The 17,308-nt window shown below is 39.1% G+C and overlaps 2 protein-coding genes across 3 annotated transcripts; one reads left to right on the top strand and one right to left on the bottom strand.

The window, feature by feature from the left end:
• Positions 1-6,762: 6,762 nt before the first annotated feature.
• On the bottom strand, positions 6,763-9,718 carry LOC122316834 (SPX domain-containing protein 1-like). The gene is made up of 3 exons (XM_043133644.1): positions 9,131-9,718; positions 7,916-8,042; positions 6,763-7,342 (listed from the first exon to the last, which is right to left on the bottom strand). The coding sequence occupies exons 1-3, from the start codon at positions 9,431-9,433 to the stop codon at positions 6,906-6,908; spliced, it is 867 nt and encodes a 288-aa protein (XP_042989578.1). The 5' UTR covers positions 9,434-9,718; the 3' UTR covers positions 6,763-6,905.
• A 1,052-nt stretch (positions 9,719-10,770) lies between these two features.
• On the top strand, positions 10,771-17,081 carry LOC122315623 (RNA-dependent RNA polymerase 6). 2 transcript variants are annotated; one of them, XM_043131645.1, is made up of 3 exons: positions 10,771-11,077; positions 12,702-15,448; positions 15,971-17,081. In XM_043131645.1, the coding sequence occupies exons 2-3, from the start codon at positions 12,725-12,727 to the stop codon at positions 16,844-16,846; spliced, it is 3,600 nt and encodes a 1,199-aa protein (XP_042987579.1). In that variant the 5' UTR covers positions 10,771-11,077; positions 12,702-12,724; the 3' UTR covers positions 16,847-17,081. The 2 variants fall into 2 exon arrangements, with proteins under 2 accessions (XP_042987579.1, XP_042987578.1); XM_043131644.1 differs by having other exon boundaries at positions 12,708-15,448.
• The last annotated feature ends 227 nt before the right edge of the window (positions 17,082-17,308 follow it).

Consider the following 17,308-nt stretch of genomic DNA (forward strand, 5'->3'; position numbering starts at 1 on the left):
CCAGAGAAGACTAGCATAGTAACATCCTTAAAGTGTCTGGTTATGTCATAGACTCATTCGATTGCATCAGTTTTCAAGCATTTTTTAAACCCTCTTGAGTTTTAGAAAACTCAGAACAATGCTTGACTATCTCTAAAACATTTCAATATGTTCACAATTTTAGTCGCTATCAGTATGTAGCGTCATAGTTTGACGTCAGCAAACACTATCGAAGATGTGATATCGAAAAATCTTCCCTTTGCACTCATATCATTCAACTTTGGTTAAACCGCTTTCCCAAAAATGTCTCTTTAGACCGTATTGATCATGGCCATAGACAACATGACAAAGTTGCAGATATCATAACCCCATCTTGTAACATAGTCAAAAGTAAAGGACACTTAAAAAAGAGACTCACACAGTGAGAAAGAGGGGAACGATTTACTCACTTACTCATTTGGTCGAATAAGCACATGTAGTATGAAACACATGCTACGGTGGATTTCTCTTTCTCAAAGAGCATATGTCTATATCAACACCGTACAAATCTTAGTCTAGCCGCTCCTTAAGAGTCTAACCTGAGTTCCTCTATTTGCTCGCCTCCAAGGCGTAAAAAAGGATCTCACATCTAACTAACCACAGGCTACATAGGTTGTGAGGTAACCCATGCATAGTCCTCTCATTGGACCTCATCTTAGCTCCCACTAAAACGACATATCTTTGTGTCAACTAACTTATCCATTTGGACAAATATTTAAGAACACAATATCTCATCTCTACTCGCTTCTCAAGCTCTAGAGGCGATCGCTCGTGTGAGTGAGCCGATCTAAGCCTGTTAACATATCTTGTGTGTGAATTAGAAAAAAACAATACGATAAAGACAATATCTGAATCATATTGTATTAATATCCCGAAAGAAATGTTACATCTCAATGTCATTTGAAACACAAAAAACATTTACAGTCTACGTAGTCCTAAATTCCTAACATAAGCCTCAAAGACATCTCTTGCTATAAGCTTCGTTAAGGGATCAGCAACCATGCGACGTGTAGAGAGATGTTTCAGAACCACTTCCTTTTACACTACCATGTCTCTGATGTAGTGATATCTGATATCTACATGTTTGGTTCTTCCATGGTACTTAAAGTCCTTAGCATATGCGAGAGCAGCCATGCTATCGCAGAATATTGTCACTGGATCTGAAGTATCCGTACCAATGTCTAAATGCTTGAGGAATCTCCGTAACCAAATAGTTTCTTGAACCGCTGCAGAACAAGCTATGTATTCTGTTTCCATGGTGGATAAAGGTATACAGGGTTGTTTCTTGCTGCTCCATGTAATGGCGTCATTGTTGAGCAAAAAGGCATACCTAGTGGTTGATTTACGTTCATCTAGGTCACTGCCCCAGTCGGCATCCCTGTAACCTTTTAGCTGCAAATCTGAACCTTGATAGCACAGCACATAGTCTGCAGTTCCCTTGAGATATTGCATAATCCTCTTGACTGCTTTCTAGTGAGCCAGTCCGAGGTTAGATTGTCATCTACTCACTAAGCCAACTGCATAGCATATGTCAGGCCGAGTACACATCATTTCGTACATCAGACTACCCACAGCATTAGCATAAGGGACACGGGCCATCTTTTCCTTTTCTATTTGAGTCTTAGGACACAATTCTTTAAATAAGTTCTCACTTTTTGCAACAGGAGTGTCAATGGGTTTATATTCATTCATTAGAAAACGCTCGAGGACTTTCTTTATGCAAGTCTATTGGGACAAACATAGAAGTCTTTTTGAGTGATCTCTGTAGATCTTAACTCCCAGAATGTATTCTGCTTCATCCATATCCTTCATTTCAAAATTGAAGGATAACCGCTCTTTTGTGGCGACTATCAACCCTTTATCATTTCCAGCTAGTATTATGTCATCAACATATAATGACAATATAATGAAACTCTTCTTGGACCTTTCGACATAGACACAATGGTCATCTGTGATCATTGTAAACCCATTTAAAAGAACGGCTCGATGGAATCTAAGGTACCATTGCCTAGATGATTGTTTTAGGCCATATATTGATCGTTTGAGCTTGCACACTTTGCGCTCTTGACCTTTGACCACAAAACCCGTTGGTTGATCTATATAGATCTCCTCATCTAGTTTTCCATTGAGAAATGCTGTCTTAACATTCATTTGGTAGAGTTCCAAATCCATGTTTACTACTATAGCTAGAATCAGGCGAATTGAAGCAAACCTCACCACTGGTGAAAAAGTTTCCTCATAATCTATACCCTCTTGTTGGGTATATCCTTTTGCCACTAAGCGAGTTTTGTACTTATCTATCGATCCATTCGATTTGCATTTGACTTTAATAACCCATTTGTTCCCAATAGTCTTATGCCCTGTCAGTAGATCAACTAGATCCCAGACTTGGTTAGTCTTCATAGACTCAATTTCATCATTAAGAGCTTTCATCCACTCATCTTTAGTAGAAGATGAGAGAGCCTTATGAATTGTCCTAGGCTCATCATCATCATGCGGAGCTACCATAAAAACTTCCCCTTCAATCTTAAAACGACGACGGGGAATACTTTCACGTGTGCTTCTACGCGGCTGAGGTTGTTGTGATTGATTGACAAGTGGTGTACTCCCACTCGGATTTAAGTCCCTTTTATCATTTGTAGGAGCTTGAAGAATTTCTTCCTCATTCTCAACTAAGTTCCTTGGAGCACTTTCCTCTTGTTCCACAATCTCATGAAATTCTAAACTCCTATCAACCTCACCTCTACTTGGAAATTCATTTTCAATGAAATCCACATCTCGTGATTCAATCTCAGTTACACTTCCATTAGTTTATTCATCTATTAACACATACCCTTTAGAGTGTTCTGAGTACCTTATAAAGATACACTTCTTCTCTCTAGGGCCTAATTTTCCATACTTATGAGAAAGATCATGAACAAAACTCGTTGAACTCCATTAGACAATGTTCACACGTGGGCAAGATGACCTTAGTGAGATTGTCTATCAGGCCTTTTCTAACTAATCGAGTCATTCTATCTTGTCCTATATGGCCAAGCCTAGCATGCTATGTGTATGAATCCAAATTATCAATAGATGAAGAAAGAAAAGTAATAGATTTATTTATATTAGAATAAACCAAATCCAATATCATAAAACCGTCTTGAAGAAAAGCATTGCCATAAAACACATGACTCAAATGAAAGGAAACATAATTGTTTTAAAAAACAATCCGAAAACCAAGTTTTAATAGAGTAACAACTGAAAGTAAGTTTTGTAGGATTTAGGAAGCGTATAGCACATTGTGGAGGAAAAGAGTGCGGCCACCCCGTAAGTCCAGCTTGTAGGTACCAAGTCCCAGTACCTCCACGCTAGGTCCATTCCCTACCTTGATATCACGGCTCCCAGTTGGAATCCGGTGATACTCCACAAATCTGACTCTATCTCGCGCTATGTGCTCGGTCGCTCCTGAATAAACAGTCCACAAAGAATAGGAGTCAGCAACCATCACATGGCTAATTACAAAAACAATGCGAGAAAAGTCAGAGAGTACATTTTTCGGCTCAGTGCAGTCACGAGCGAAGTGGCCAATCTTTCCGCAGTTGAAACACTCTAATTTTGACTTGTTTTTCCCGCGCTTGCCCCTCTTGATGTGCTGAGAAGTTCCTGACACTTTTTTAATATGTCCAGCAGGTACTCCATTCCTGGACTTTTTACGCTTAGGCTTTGATGCCTTGCGATGCCTTGCACGAACCAACATTAGCCACATAGGCCGTATGATTGAGCTCAGCAACCTCTAGGCACTCAGCCTCCAATTCCAAGTGACGCGAGACATCATCAAAGTGATATTCTCGTTATGCGTCAGGTTCTGGCTCATATTCTCCTAAGAATTTGGTAGTGATCTTATCACTGCTTGTACTTGCTATTCATCTATCAGGTTGTTTCCTGCCGACCTAAGTTCGCGGATCATAATTGACATAACTCTAAGATGCTACTTCATCGTATGGTCAGAGCGCATCTTATAGGAGTCGAACCTCATGGTTAATCCACGCAACCTAGTGGCTGAAGTTTTACCAAACTTCAACTTCAAAGCCTCTCACATGCTTTGGGCAGTGTCATAGACCTCGAACTCACACATTAGATCATTGTGCATGCTGCTTAACATAATTATGCGCGCACACCGATTTTTCTTAGCCCATTGGGTATAGGCTTGTTGGTCTATCTTGTGTTGTTCTGAGTTCCCTTCCTCGGGCATAGTAAGGGTATGAGATAAGACTTCCAAGACCTCTTGCTCATCTAAGACATATTGGATCTTGCGATGCCATATGTCATAGTTTTTCCCATCTAATTTCTCCCATTTGTTTAAGTCGGCAACAATATTCTTGGATGCCATTTTACTACAATACGCAAAGAAGGGATATTATTCACACACCTAATAAATATGCCGCGTCCTTTCAAGTTAGAAAAAGAATAATTTAGACATGTCGCAAGATCGAAAAATCGCTAGGCTTCAGAATCATCTATTGCGCCACAATATTCAATTATTAGATTTCTAGTTCAATTCCCGCGCAAATTTAAAAAGAATATGGGAGAATTTATCATCATAAATCTCAACCATACTCCAACTATCTTAAGTAGTCATCTATGCCTAATCACATGTAAAGACATAACCTACTAAAACTGCAGTAACTTTTTGGGCCAGTCTACAAGGATAGCTACCCAGACTATAGCAACCTGTTGGGTCAGTCTACAAAGACAGTCAGACTACAGTAACCTGTTGGGCCAGTATATAAAGATGGTTCATATGAGACCATTACAGTCCATTTTTCTTATTTCATCAGTGCATTTACAGTTTTCACTGGGGCCACTGTAGTCTTTTTGGCTATACTTAGTGAGATTTTCTATTTTATCACTAAAAGAAATAAAGACTAATGTCTAAACATTCAAGTCTAACATCAATAGATGATAAAATAATCATATTTTCACATGTTCAATACACACATACATGTTATCACATTTAATTCTAAAAAATTAAATAAAAGATCACATGTAATATAACAATATATCTAAGCATATATTAAATCATGCCAAATTTTATTATTATTATTATTATTATTATTATTATTATTATTTTTAATAACAGAAAACAAATGGGCCAAAAAAGCCCAGCCCATTTCATTTTGAAAAAAAAACAATGGGCTGAAAAACAACCCAAGCCCATTTGGAAGCAGATGACCTAAGAGTCATCTTCTTCCTTCAGCCGTTACTGTTCACGTGAACAGTAATTTGAAAAAAAAAAAAAAACTCTTCTGCTGCCCTTTTTGGAGGTCACCGGCGCCACTGTTGGCTAGAAACCGCTTCCAGAGGAAGCTGGGTGTTGCCGCAGCACCCCTCTGGTGCGCACAGCACTGAGGTGGTGCTGCAGGTGCCCCCACGGTGCACGGAGCACCGTGGGCACTTGTTAGTGCGAGCGGCACCGTGATGTGTGCAGCACCATCACAGAGGTGCCGCGCAGCACCCTCCGGTGCGCGTTGCACCTCCCACGTATAGGTGGTGCACGCTACACCGTCGAGAGCAGAGGTGGTGCTCGCTGCACCACCGTGTGTGGGTGGTGAGCACAACACCCTTTGGTGCGCGCTGCTCCCCCACGCATATGGGTGGTGCGCGCTGCGCACCGTGTGTGGGTGGTGAGCACAGCACCGCTGCACAGCGGTTAAGCCCCAAATTTTTTTTTTTAAGAAAACACTGCAGCACCACATGTGCGCGAATCACAAAAAAAAAAAAAACACAGTTTACATGCATATGCTAAAAAGAAATTGGAAGCAATTATAAAGGCTCTGATACCAATGTTAGAAAAAACACAGCGAAAAGTACCTCAATCTCAGTTTATAAAGTTACTCCACAAGTTTCTCCAGATCGACAAATCTCAAAAGTTTCCACTTAGTGATAAAGCGTACTACGTAGTGTAAAACTAGAGTAACGTTTTAACAAATCCACAGCCTAAATACTGTTTTAAGAGAGAACAAAAAAGAGAGAGCTTTTTACTAAATCAGATTATTACCAAGAATCAAAAAATGGGGACTATAAATAACCCCTACACGAAGGTCAGCCTTAATCTACTATTTAATTGGCAGAAAAGCCATACGTTATAAGCAAATAACGCATAACTTAAAACCATGCGTTAGACAGAGTAAAAGAGGGGTCTGCCCCACGTGGGCACCCCTCCAATTAACAGATTCTAATGTTTTAGCCATTATGGCTATGGTGCATTTTTTTTTTTTTTGGGTTTCATAATTTGATATACTCTTCTTAATGAATTTGTTTATTCCAAAATTAAAACCAAAAAAAAAAAAAAATAGTAGTTTCGCAGGTTGGGACCATCTACATCTATGTCTGTAAAGATATAAACCTAAATTATGGGTCTTATGATAGTGAATTTTTATGCAACCTTGGGGAAGAATCAAATGCTTTTTTTGTCATATATTCAGCTAAATAATTTTTTTTTTGATAAATAAAATATATTCAGCTAAATAATATAAAGTAATATACAATTGGAAAGCCAGCATCATCTTTGTGTTATTACTGCTTAACTCAGTTTCTCATTGAAAAAACCAGAAGTACAGAACATCCATCGCATTACAGTCAGCTTTCAGTAAGCCAAGATTCAGTAGTCCGTAGGTCAGATTCTAGCAAGAGATATAATATATTCCTGATCAAAAGCTAACGGCAACATTTTAATAATAATAATAAAAAAGAAATATCACGGGCACAACCAAGATGTGAAACTTTATACAAAAGAGGGCAAAGGATTATTCAATGTACCAACAAGACCACCGTATTATGCGTTTTTACCTATGTCCAATGTAATGTCAAAGTGTAAGAGGGAGGAGAGAAGTACTATTCCAAAACTATTTGGCTGCTTGTTCTAGAACTGTTATATTTTTCATCTCCCTTGTATTATTTTGCAAAGGGGGTAATGAAAACACGCTCACTGTTGAGCTTCCGCCCCGGACCTCCTTCAGGACACGGAGTGCCGATATTGTTAGCTTCATGTACATGCTCTCCATATGCTTGATTTCTTCAAGTTCTTTGGGAACTTTAAGTTGAGTTTTTTTACTTTCAGTCACAGCCTTAGAATCACTACCTTCTTCGTTATTGGTTCCTTCAGGTGGGCCTGACGGGTCATTCTTGGAGAAAATTTGATCCAGCATGCTCTCACACTCCTTCACAAGCTTGTTAAGGACATCAGTTGTGAAGAATGGTTGTTGCATGACCCTTTGGATAAAAGGCAAGCGAATGAGAGCACCACTTCGCTTCTCATATTTCTTCAGTATCTTCACTAGTCCTGTGTATAGTATGTCAGGAATATCAAAAGGAGAAGAAAAGTTTTTTAATGCTGAATCCCAGAACGAAGTTCCGCCTGAATGCGTATATGTCACGCCCGGACAGTTAATGCTGCCCCTATGAAAGATTAAGCATCATCAAAATGCTCCAACTCTCTTAACTGCCCAAAAGCCATGCTGTATTTTTTCTTCTTTCTCGTCTTATATTTTCATAGAACTCAGATCTTCCCATGCCAACTTAGGGTTTTGGCAAAAAAAGAAGAGAAAATATACATGGGTGCTCAAATTATGTTGGAAAAATTGTCAAGGGCAAAACCAAACCCACAACACTGCACAGGTTCATCTCTTCACTGAACTAATGTATGCTATTTTCTATGTTAAAAGTGGTTACTGGGTAAGTCTCGCAAAGTATTTTGCATTACTATTTACTATCATTACAAGAATTAACCATATATTGTTCCTCACAAAAATTTTCACGATCAATATTCCAATTTTTTTCATGACCATGCATCATAGGTACCGAACCGAACTTTGCTTATTTAGTTGCTAGTAATATGGCACTAAGAGGCAAGTACCTGTGTAGTTGAGTGCACTGTAATTCTCTAACAAAACCATCTCTCCATGAAAATCCACTACTTCTCTCCCTACTTCCATCAACTCTTCATTTGAATCCTTCACCTTTGCTATCCTATCTTGCAGTTCCTGCATTCCAACCACAAGCCAGACAGTTTAGAACATTTACCATGCATATGAGTTCCTTGCCTCACCAACAGGCAAGCCCCAAAGCAAATGGCATGTTCATATAGAATGAGTAGAAGACGGTCAAGTAGGTGAATCTAAAAATTTCTAAATAAAGTTAAACCAGCACCCCAACTGAATCATCTGAAGAACAACATTGCCGAGTGTGATTAAATGCCAAACAAGAAAACATGATATTAGGATCAGGGTAGTAGCTAGTGCTAGGAAATACATGATTGTGTAGGACAAGCGGAGGGATTGGAACACGCACGCACATCAATTGAGAAAATATAGATTTGAATTAGATAAGAACACACCAGAGGACGCAGAATTTGAAGCAATTAAATGGTAAATTCAGCACCGGTGCCAAGTGTAAGAACTACCAAAGCCGTCGTTAAGAAGTGGCAGTCGCATCAATGACACATGTACACCATGAAACTGAACTTATCAAAGAATATGGCTTTAGCCAACCATCCTCGTTCCTCAGGTAATCATAAAGCTTCAACTCCTGCAGGAGTAAGCTAGTACATTTTTGTCATTCACAAAATTTACAAGAAAAACAGAACCCACAAGTTTCCTCAAGTGAATTTCATCCGCCTTCCATTCAATCGCGTAGTATCTCATATTCAATATCATGATTCAAAATACCACCAGACATACAATTCCTAATCTTCCCAACAGAAGGTCAAATGATCATTTCCAAACAAATAACCCCATCAAATTTCTCACCTACCGGACCGAAATTTAGAAGAAACCCATATAGGCATTTATTACCAACTCCTAATCAGAAACACAACCCTTCATGTTCTAGACATGAAAGCCGCAAACAAAAAGATTCCTCAGAATCCCCATCTTCTGAGAAACGCACACTTTTTCAATTCTCATATCTTCAACACGAAAACGATAATTTCCTCAATTTTTAAAATCAAGAATCTTTTAAAATCAAGAACTCCACAAATCAACAAACAAGTTTCCCATATCCCAAAAAAATTAACAATTCAACAAGTGCTGGTTTTTTCTAGATAAAGAAGAAGAAGAAAGAAAGAAATTACCTTCCACCGAATAACGTACTCCTCCTCCTTGTCGACGAAGAAGCCGTTGAACTTCTCGATCTCGTCCTCCAAAAGCCTGACGAAATCGTCGACCTCCTTGGACAGCTCGGGTGGACAATAAGATGCGTCGACGTTGGGGTCCGAATCCAATCTGGGCCGTTTATCAGGCATCTTGTGGGTATCGTCGTCCTTGGGGTAGATAAGCTTGAGCTGCTTTTTGAGGTCCTTATAGGACAAGAACTTGTCCCGCCAGTCCGGTAGGGTCTCCTCGATTAGGCTGTTGAGGATCTTCCAAAACTTCATGGTGTCCCCGCTCGCACTGGATGAAATCCTCCTCCACCACCACACCGCAGAGAGAAAGAGAGTGAGACACAGAAGAAAATTAAAAGAGATAGGCAAGATAGATGGAAATAACTAAAATGAACGGACGGTCGTAGAGATCAGAGAAATTCGAATATTCGGAAGAAAGGAATTCTGGGGGAATATACTCTCTTTTTATTATCTTGTTTGTTCGACGCGAGCTAAGCTACAGAGGAATATATATCAATCTCTCGGTTTAATCCTATCTTCCACGTCCGCCGAGACCGTTAAATCGTTATGTCCTGCTCTCTTCTGTTTCCCTCTTTCTTTTTCCTTTTACAAGGAATCTTGCTTCTGCTCCAAGTGATTATTCATTAAACGACAAAGAATAAAGAAAAAAAGAAGAGATTTTTTTTATGCCACGCGAATATGATGTACCAGTGGCAAAGTCTGATCATATACTGCCAGAATAAGCTACTCCAACACTTGAAGTGCAAGCATATGTGGCTCGAGACAGCCGCATTCAACTTGCGCGGACTCATTAATTTCATGAAAATGAAATCTAAACCAAGAAAATAAGAAGGCAGAGATCAAGATGTTCCCAAAAAATCTTCACTCAACGATTTGCCATTTCATTAAAAAAATAGAACATACCAACAACGGAAAAAACCATGATCTGCAGGACCAAAAGCCACAGGCTTTCAAGGCCCAAAGGTAACTCTGATGGGCAGGGAGCAGCAGAGAGTAACCAATAACAGAGTAATCAACAAGCCCACGAATCAATAGTAGTAAACCCATTTCAAGCCACCATTTGCAACTTTCCCCAAGATCATTAGAAAGTGTATTGTGAATTCCTACTTTTTAAAGAAAAAGTAAACCCATAAAAGGATATTTACATTTCTATTCATTATCATTTTTGTTACCGCATTATATAATAGTGAGCAAAGAAAGTGACATTATTCTAGAACATATATTATGAAATCCCCAGAACTATTTTATTCTCTATAATAAAATTTTATTTATTTTTTAATTTAAAGACACTCAAATTAAAAATAATAGTCAAAAAATAGAAAGAAAAATATTTTTTTATATAATTGCACACTAGTAACATACTAATAATTGCGTAGTGCTATTTTTATTGAAATTATTCATTCAAGGTGAAGTGTGAAAGAAGAAAACTTGTTATAATTTGTAATCACAACTGCTATTTCTAATATAAAAGACGGTGACTTTCTAATGATTTGAAAGGCAGAATTTCCCTCCCCAACAAGTTTCTCCGTACCAAGAAAAAGCACTCAAATATTATGATTATTATTATATCATTTTATCTCTCTGAATCTAAACCCGGCCTAACTCGACTCAATTCAAACTCATGTTTAATCAGCTCAAATATGACTGTTCGAACTCAAATTATTTGAATCAAACTCGAGTCGATAACTCAAGATGCTAGACCGACTCGACCCGGATCTATCACAACCCTAGAGCGGGGTTTAGTGAGAGAGAAGTAACGAACTTGCTCAATAAGATAACGGATGGACCTTTCATGTCTGTAAAGTCTCACTTAACTCACATCGACCCATTCTCTCTCACTTTCTCGTCAAGTTTTCCCGGACGCCTTCCATTCTTGCATGATCAATTACTTGAAAGGTCAGTAGGGTTTCTCTCAACTTCGTAAATCTGTGATCTTTTTCTTTTTTCTTTTTCCTTTTGTCTGAATTGGGGAACATATGTTTGTTGCTTCTTCGGTTTTTACTGAGGAAGTTTTTGTATTATAATTATCTTTGATTGATGTACATTGCGTTTGATACTGTGTTTGGTTGATGGGAAAAATGTGGGGCAAAGAAATAGATGATGGGATTTGTGTGTTGGGCCTTGTTTTTGGTTAATGGGTCTGGGCAAAGACTTCGTTTGATTGCCAAGAAATTGTTGGAAAAGAAAAGTTAAAAACAAAAATTTTATGCACATGGCATGATTGACAGGATTTCCGTTATGGATGGATCTCAATTCTTGTGATTTTATGATCGGTTTTATATTGATTGAGGCAATTTTTTTCTAGAGGCTTTCTGGTAATTTCTGACTACTTTCGCGACTTTTAACTCGGTCAGGTGGTCTCTTATGCTTTTTTCCCTTTTTCTTTTTAATCACGTTGCATGAAAGGAAAACATAATGCATAGTTTGATTACAATTGCATGGAAGTTGGATCTTTACCGCTATGGAAGGATGGTACGCAGGGGTAATTTGATTAGGGATATGCTACAAAATTGGAATTTGGTTGCTGCTGGTTGCGCAATTGAATCCTTGAGCCGGTTTAATAACCAAGTAATCTTCTTGGCCTGGCAACCTTTAAGTGGCTTGAGTCGCCTTGTGATGTCTAGGACAATAGGTTGACTCCCCTGGTATCGCATGAGTCGGTACTGCAGAATAGCTAAGGTCACTGTCAATGAAGCTCTCTCAAGTATACTCTTTTCATTTGCTATCCCTGTTTACTGTATTTCTAGAGATGTGGCAGTTGCCTCGACTTGATTTGGATAAGATGAGTTGACATGACTAGTGGTAACAAAGTATGTTGTCTAAGCTTGATCTGCCCACGCCTGATTGTCTTACTGCTACATCATATTATAGGGAGATTGTATCATTTGTAGGAGAAGACCAATACTAAATTCTTCTTATAATATTTTAATTTAATTTTTCCTTAGTGCTAAAAAAATGGCAAGACAAATGAAATTCTTTTATACAGATGCAAAAAAAAAAAAAAAAAAGGAACTAATTTTCCTTTACATAAAGGAAATGATCAAGAAAACAAAAAAAAAAAGAAGTTATATTCTACCTTTCCACATACTTTTCTAAGACAGCAACTAAACAGTCATTCCTAGAATTTTGTACCCTTAGATCTATTTGGTTTTAAAGGGAGTTTTCTCTTAGTTTTCAGTGACTTCTTATGACATATAAGTCCATCACATTGGAGGTATTAAAATATATCTTCAACTGTCATAGTCAAACTTTTTTTTTTATAGGAACTGTCAGTGTCAAAAATTGAAATATTGCTTTCTTGTGGATTATCTGTTGGATTGTCCTCCCTGATCTGGGATACCTAAAGAAGGGTTATACTTTTATTTGTTACAGGAACTGTTTAGTTCTAAGGGTTGAGGTGTCATATAAAATTTTAACCTTTTTTTAGGTTCTCTGCATTTTGAGGGTTTTTGTATCAGGATAACTTTGAGGTCTTTTTTTTGGAAAGAGTGATCTATTTTATAATCTTTGCATTTGAAAGTGGCAGAACTTTGAAGAAAAGAAATGGAGTTGGAAGGAAGTGAAAGGGATGGAGAAACAGTGGTGAGTCAAGTTAGTTTTGGTGGGTTTGACAGTAATGTCAGAGCGAAAGATCTTGTGGAATGCTTAGAATACGAAGTTGGAACTGTTTTTAGGTGCAGACTGAAAACTTCTTGGACTCCTCCAGAATCTTATCCAACATTTGAGGTCATTGACACTTCAGACATGGAAATAGAAGATGATTATAAAAAGGTGGAGCCCCATGCATTTGTGCATTTTGCCACACCTAAATCGGTAGATTGGGCTGTGGATGCTGCAGGGCGTTGTGGTCTTTTTCTGAACAAGCAACCATTGATGGTTAGTTTAGGTTTACAAAGTCCATTCCACCTGAGGCAGAGGAGGAGGACTACAACTCCTCATAAGTTGTCTGACGTGCTTGTTGAGGTTGGAACCTTGGTTAGCCGGGATGAGTTTTTTGTTGCTTGGAGAGGAGCACCTTATGGGGTTGACTTTCTGGTAGATCCCTTTGATGGGACATGCAAGTTTTGTTTCACAAGAGATACTGTTTTCTCTTTTAAAAGCACAAGCAAGTATGCCGTGATAAAATGTAATTTTAAGATGGAATTTTTGGTAAGAGACATCAACGAGATCAAACGCTATAATGATACATCATATCTAGTAATTTTGTTGCACCTGGCTTCATCTCCCTGCATTTGGTATAGAACGGCTGATGATGATATTGAAGAATCTGTGCCATATGATTTGTTAGATGATGATGATCCTTGGATCCGAACCACAGATTTTACACCAAGTGGAGCCATTGGTCGGTGTAGTTCTTATAGAGTTTCAATCCCACCCCGCCATGGTTTCAAGTTGAGAAGGATAGAAGAATATCTTAAAAAGCAAAGGGTGCACGAGATCTACCTTAAAGAGCCACTTAGGATCAGGGATGAACCTGAATTTGGGCTGCCATTATCAGATCCTTTCTTCTGTATTCAGGACAAGCAAGGAATAGATTTTGAGATAATGTTCTTAGTGAATGCTGTCTTGCATAAAGGCATATTCAGTCAGCACCGGTTGTCAGACAATTTCTTCAATTTATTGAGAAGCCAACCCAAAGAGGTCAACATTGCTGCACTAAAGCACATATGTTCTTACAGACGTCCGGTGTTCGATGCCCTCGGGAGGCTGAAAACGGTACAGGATTGGTTGTTGCGGAATCCTAAGCTTTTGAAGACCCCTAGACAGCTTGATGATATTGTTGAAGTTAGGAGGTTGGTCATTACACCAACAAAAGCTTATTGTCTTCCACCAGAAGTGGAGCTTTCCAACAGAGTTCTCAGGAAGTATAAAGGAGTAGCTGATAGGTTTTTAAGGGTCACTTTTATGGATGAAGGAATGCAGAAACTGAATTCCAATGTTCTTAACTCCTATGTCGCTCCTATTGTAAAGCTTATCATATCAAACACTTATCCACAAAAAACAAAAATATTCCAAAGGGTGAATACCATTCTGAAAAGTGGATTTCATGTTTGTGGTAGGAAGTATTCTTTTCTAGCCTTCTCATCCAATCAATTGAGGGACCGTTCTGCCTGGTTTTTTGCTGATGATGGAAAGACAAATGTTGGCAACATCAGAAAGTGGATGGGGAAGTTTTCCAATAGGAACATTGCGAAGTGTGCTGCCAGGATGGGTCAGTGCTTCTCATCTACATATGCTACAGTAGAAGTTCCACCAAGAGAGGTGAATCACGAGCTTCCAGATGTAAAGAGAAATAATTACACTTTCTCTGATGGGATTGGTATGATTACTCCTGATCTTGCAAACGAAGTTGCGGAGAAACTGAAATTGGATGGGAACCCTCCATGTGCTTATCAGATAAGATATGCTGGTTATAAGGGTGTTGTGGCTTGTTGGCCAGCAAAAGGTGATGGTGTGCGACTTTCTTTAAGGGATAGTATGCACAAGTTCTGGTCTGACCATACTACTCTTGAAATCTGTTCTTGGACTAGGTTTCAGCCTGGTTTCCTAAACAGGCAGATCGTGACACTGCTTTCAACTTTGAACGTTCCTGATGAAATATTTTGGAAAATGCAGGACTCTATGCTCTCCAGACTAAACCAAATGCTTGTGGACACAGATGTTGCATTTGATGTCCTGACTGCATCCTGTGCTGAGCAAGGAAATGCAGCAGCAATGATGTTGAGTGCGGGATTTGAGCCCCAAAGTGAACCTCATTTACGAGGCATGCTAACCTGTATACGAGCTGCTCAGCATTGGGGCCTTAGGGAGAAGGCTAGGATTTTTGTTCCTTCAGGTAGGTGGTTAATGGGCTGCTTAGATGAGCTAGAAGTCCTTGAGCAAGGCCAGTGCTTTATCCAAGTGTCTACCCCGTCATTGGAAAACTGTTTCTCAAAGCATGGTTCCAGATTTACTGGGAAAGCGAATAATCTTCAAGTAATTAAAGGGCATGTGGTCATAGCAAAAAACCCTTGTCTTCACCCAGGAGATATAAGGATTCTGGAAGCAGTTGATGACCCTGGTTTACACCATTTATTTGATTGCCTTGTTTTCCCTCAAAAAGGTGATAGGCCCCACACGGATGAAGCATCTGGAAGTGACCTTGATGGGGACCTCTACTTTGTGACATGGGATGAAAATCTCATTCCCCCGAGCAAGGAGAGCTGTTCGCCCATGGAGTATACTGCAGGAGAAATCAAACTTTTAAGACGCGAGGTCACTACTCAGGTACTTTATCTGCATTGCTTGCTTGACTGTAATTTACTATTTTCTATGAACAATTGGATTCTGGGATGGTGGTTTGATGAAATTTATGACACAAATGGTGCTACAATGTTAGCCAATGACACTACTAAGACAATTAGATTAGCATGATGGAGTTACCTTGTTAGTTGGTTTTTGGTTTCAAGAAACTGCTGCATTATTGCACTAATAAGCAATTTCAATATAGACTGACAAAAGCATGTGATGAAATGGGATAAAATTCCCATCTCATGACTAAACTAGCATGCTTTGGCGTTGCTTGTATATGCCCCGTTACTTCTTGGGCTCTTGCCTATTCCTATGATCGATAAAATTTTGTTTACCGATAAAAAAAAGTGGGATAAAATTCTCGGTAGTTAATCTCGAGGAACGAGTAAGTAAGATAGGATAGACATTTGATGAAACTTTTACACATACAATATATTAGAATCCCAAGTATGCAACAAAGAAACTCTCTTAAATTTATATTTTGTGTTTGTTCCGTAGGATATAATTGAATTTTTTGCAAGAAACATGGTAAATGAGAGCCTGGGGACAATCTGCAATGCACATGTGGTTCATGCTGACAGCAGTGAGCACGGGGCTTTGGATAAGAACTGCTTAACACTTGCTGATTTAGCAGCTAAAGCTGTTGATTTTCCCAAGACTGGGCTCATTGTCACCATGCCTTCAGATCTGAAACCAAAATTGTACCCTGATTTTATGGGGAAAGCGAATTACCAATCCTACAAGTCAACCAAAATTTTAGGTAGACTTTATCGCCAGGTTAAGGATGCCTGTGACGAAGATGATGTTACATCTTCAGAGTTAAATGTTGTTCCTGCTGATGTTCCTTATGATACAGACCTTGAGGTTCCAGGATCTGCTGATTTCATTATGGACGCATGGAATCAGAAGCTCTCTTATGATGGGCAGCTGAATGGTCTACTAGGACAATACAAAGTGAAGAGGGAAGAAGAGATTGTGACTGGCCACATCTGGTCCATGCCAAAGTACAACAGCAGGAAGCAAGGGGAGCTCACGGAGAAGCTCAAGCAGTCTTACAGTGCTCTAAAGAAAGAGTTTAGGCTAGTTTTTGATAAGATGGACTCAGATTTTGAGGGACTAACTGATGATGAGAAGAACATATATTATGAGCGGAAGGCATCAGCATGGTATCAGGTCGCTTACCATCCTAAATGGGTGAAGAGATCTCTGGAGTTGCAAGAGCCAGATGGTCCAGAGAATGTAGTGATGTTGAGTTTTCCCTGGATTGTAGCTGATTACATTGCTCGGATCAAGATTAAAAGCCGCAGGATGGTAAATTTCGACTATAGTAAGCCTATAAACTCTCTGGCAAGGTACCTTATTGATCGAATTTAACCAGCACTTAGTGCTGTCTAGAGCTCTCTCGTTGCCACTCGGAACTTTTTGGCAGCCAGGCCTCTCTGCCATGTTTAAAGGAAGGCTTGTATCTATGTTGTTCAAGGTATTTCCATTTCTTTTTTTTCCCTTTCCATCCTGGTATTTCCTTTTGACCTGTTATAGTCATGCTACAAAATGTTCCTTGCCTTTGGTCAAACTGTTGAAACTTGTGCTTTGATTGGTTATTTCTTTCTGCCTCCGAGTTCTCTGAGATTGTTAGTGACAATTACCCGCTGGCATGTTTTTTCATGTTGGTACATCGTATATGATGATGTATCTGCATGGAAGTTGAATGTCTAAATTATGTTTCTTCTCTAAACGGGCTGAGCATCTTTAGAGGCAGCTATCGTATAGCTGCCCTTGGAACCTTGAATCCATCATGCTAGTGAATTTGCCTAAGAACTGAGAGTTTGTCTTATG

Source organism: Carya illinoinensis, chromosome 7 (genome assembly GCF_018687715.1).
Source record: "Carya illinoinensis cultivar Pawnee chromosome 7, C.illinoinensisPawnee_v1, whole genome shotgun sequence".
NCBI classification, from domain to species: Eukaryota; Viridiplantae; Streptophyta; class Magnoliopsida; order Fagales; family Juglandaceae; genus Carya; species Carya illinoinensis.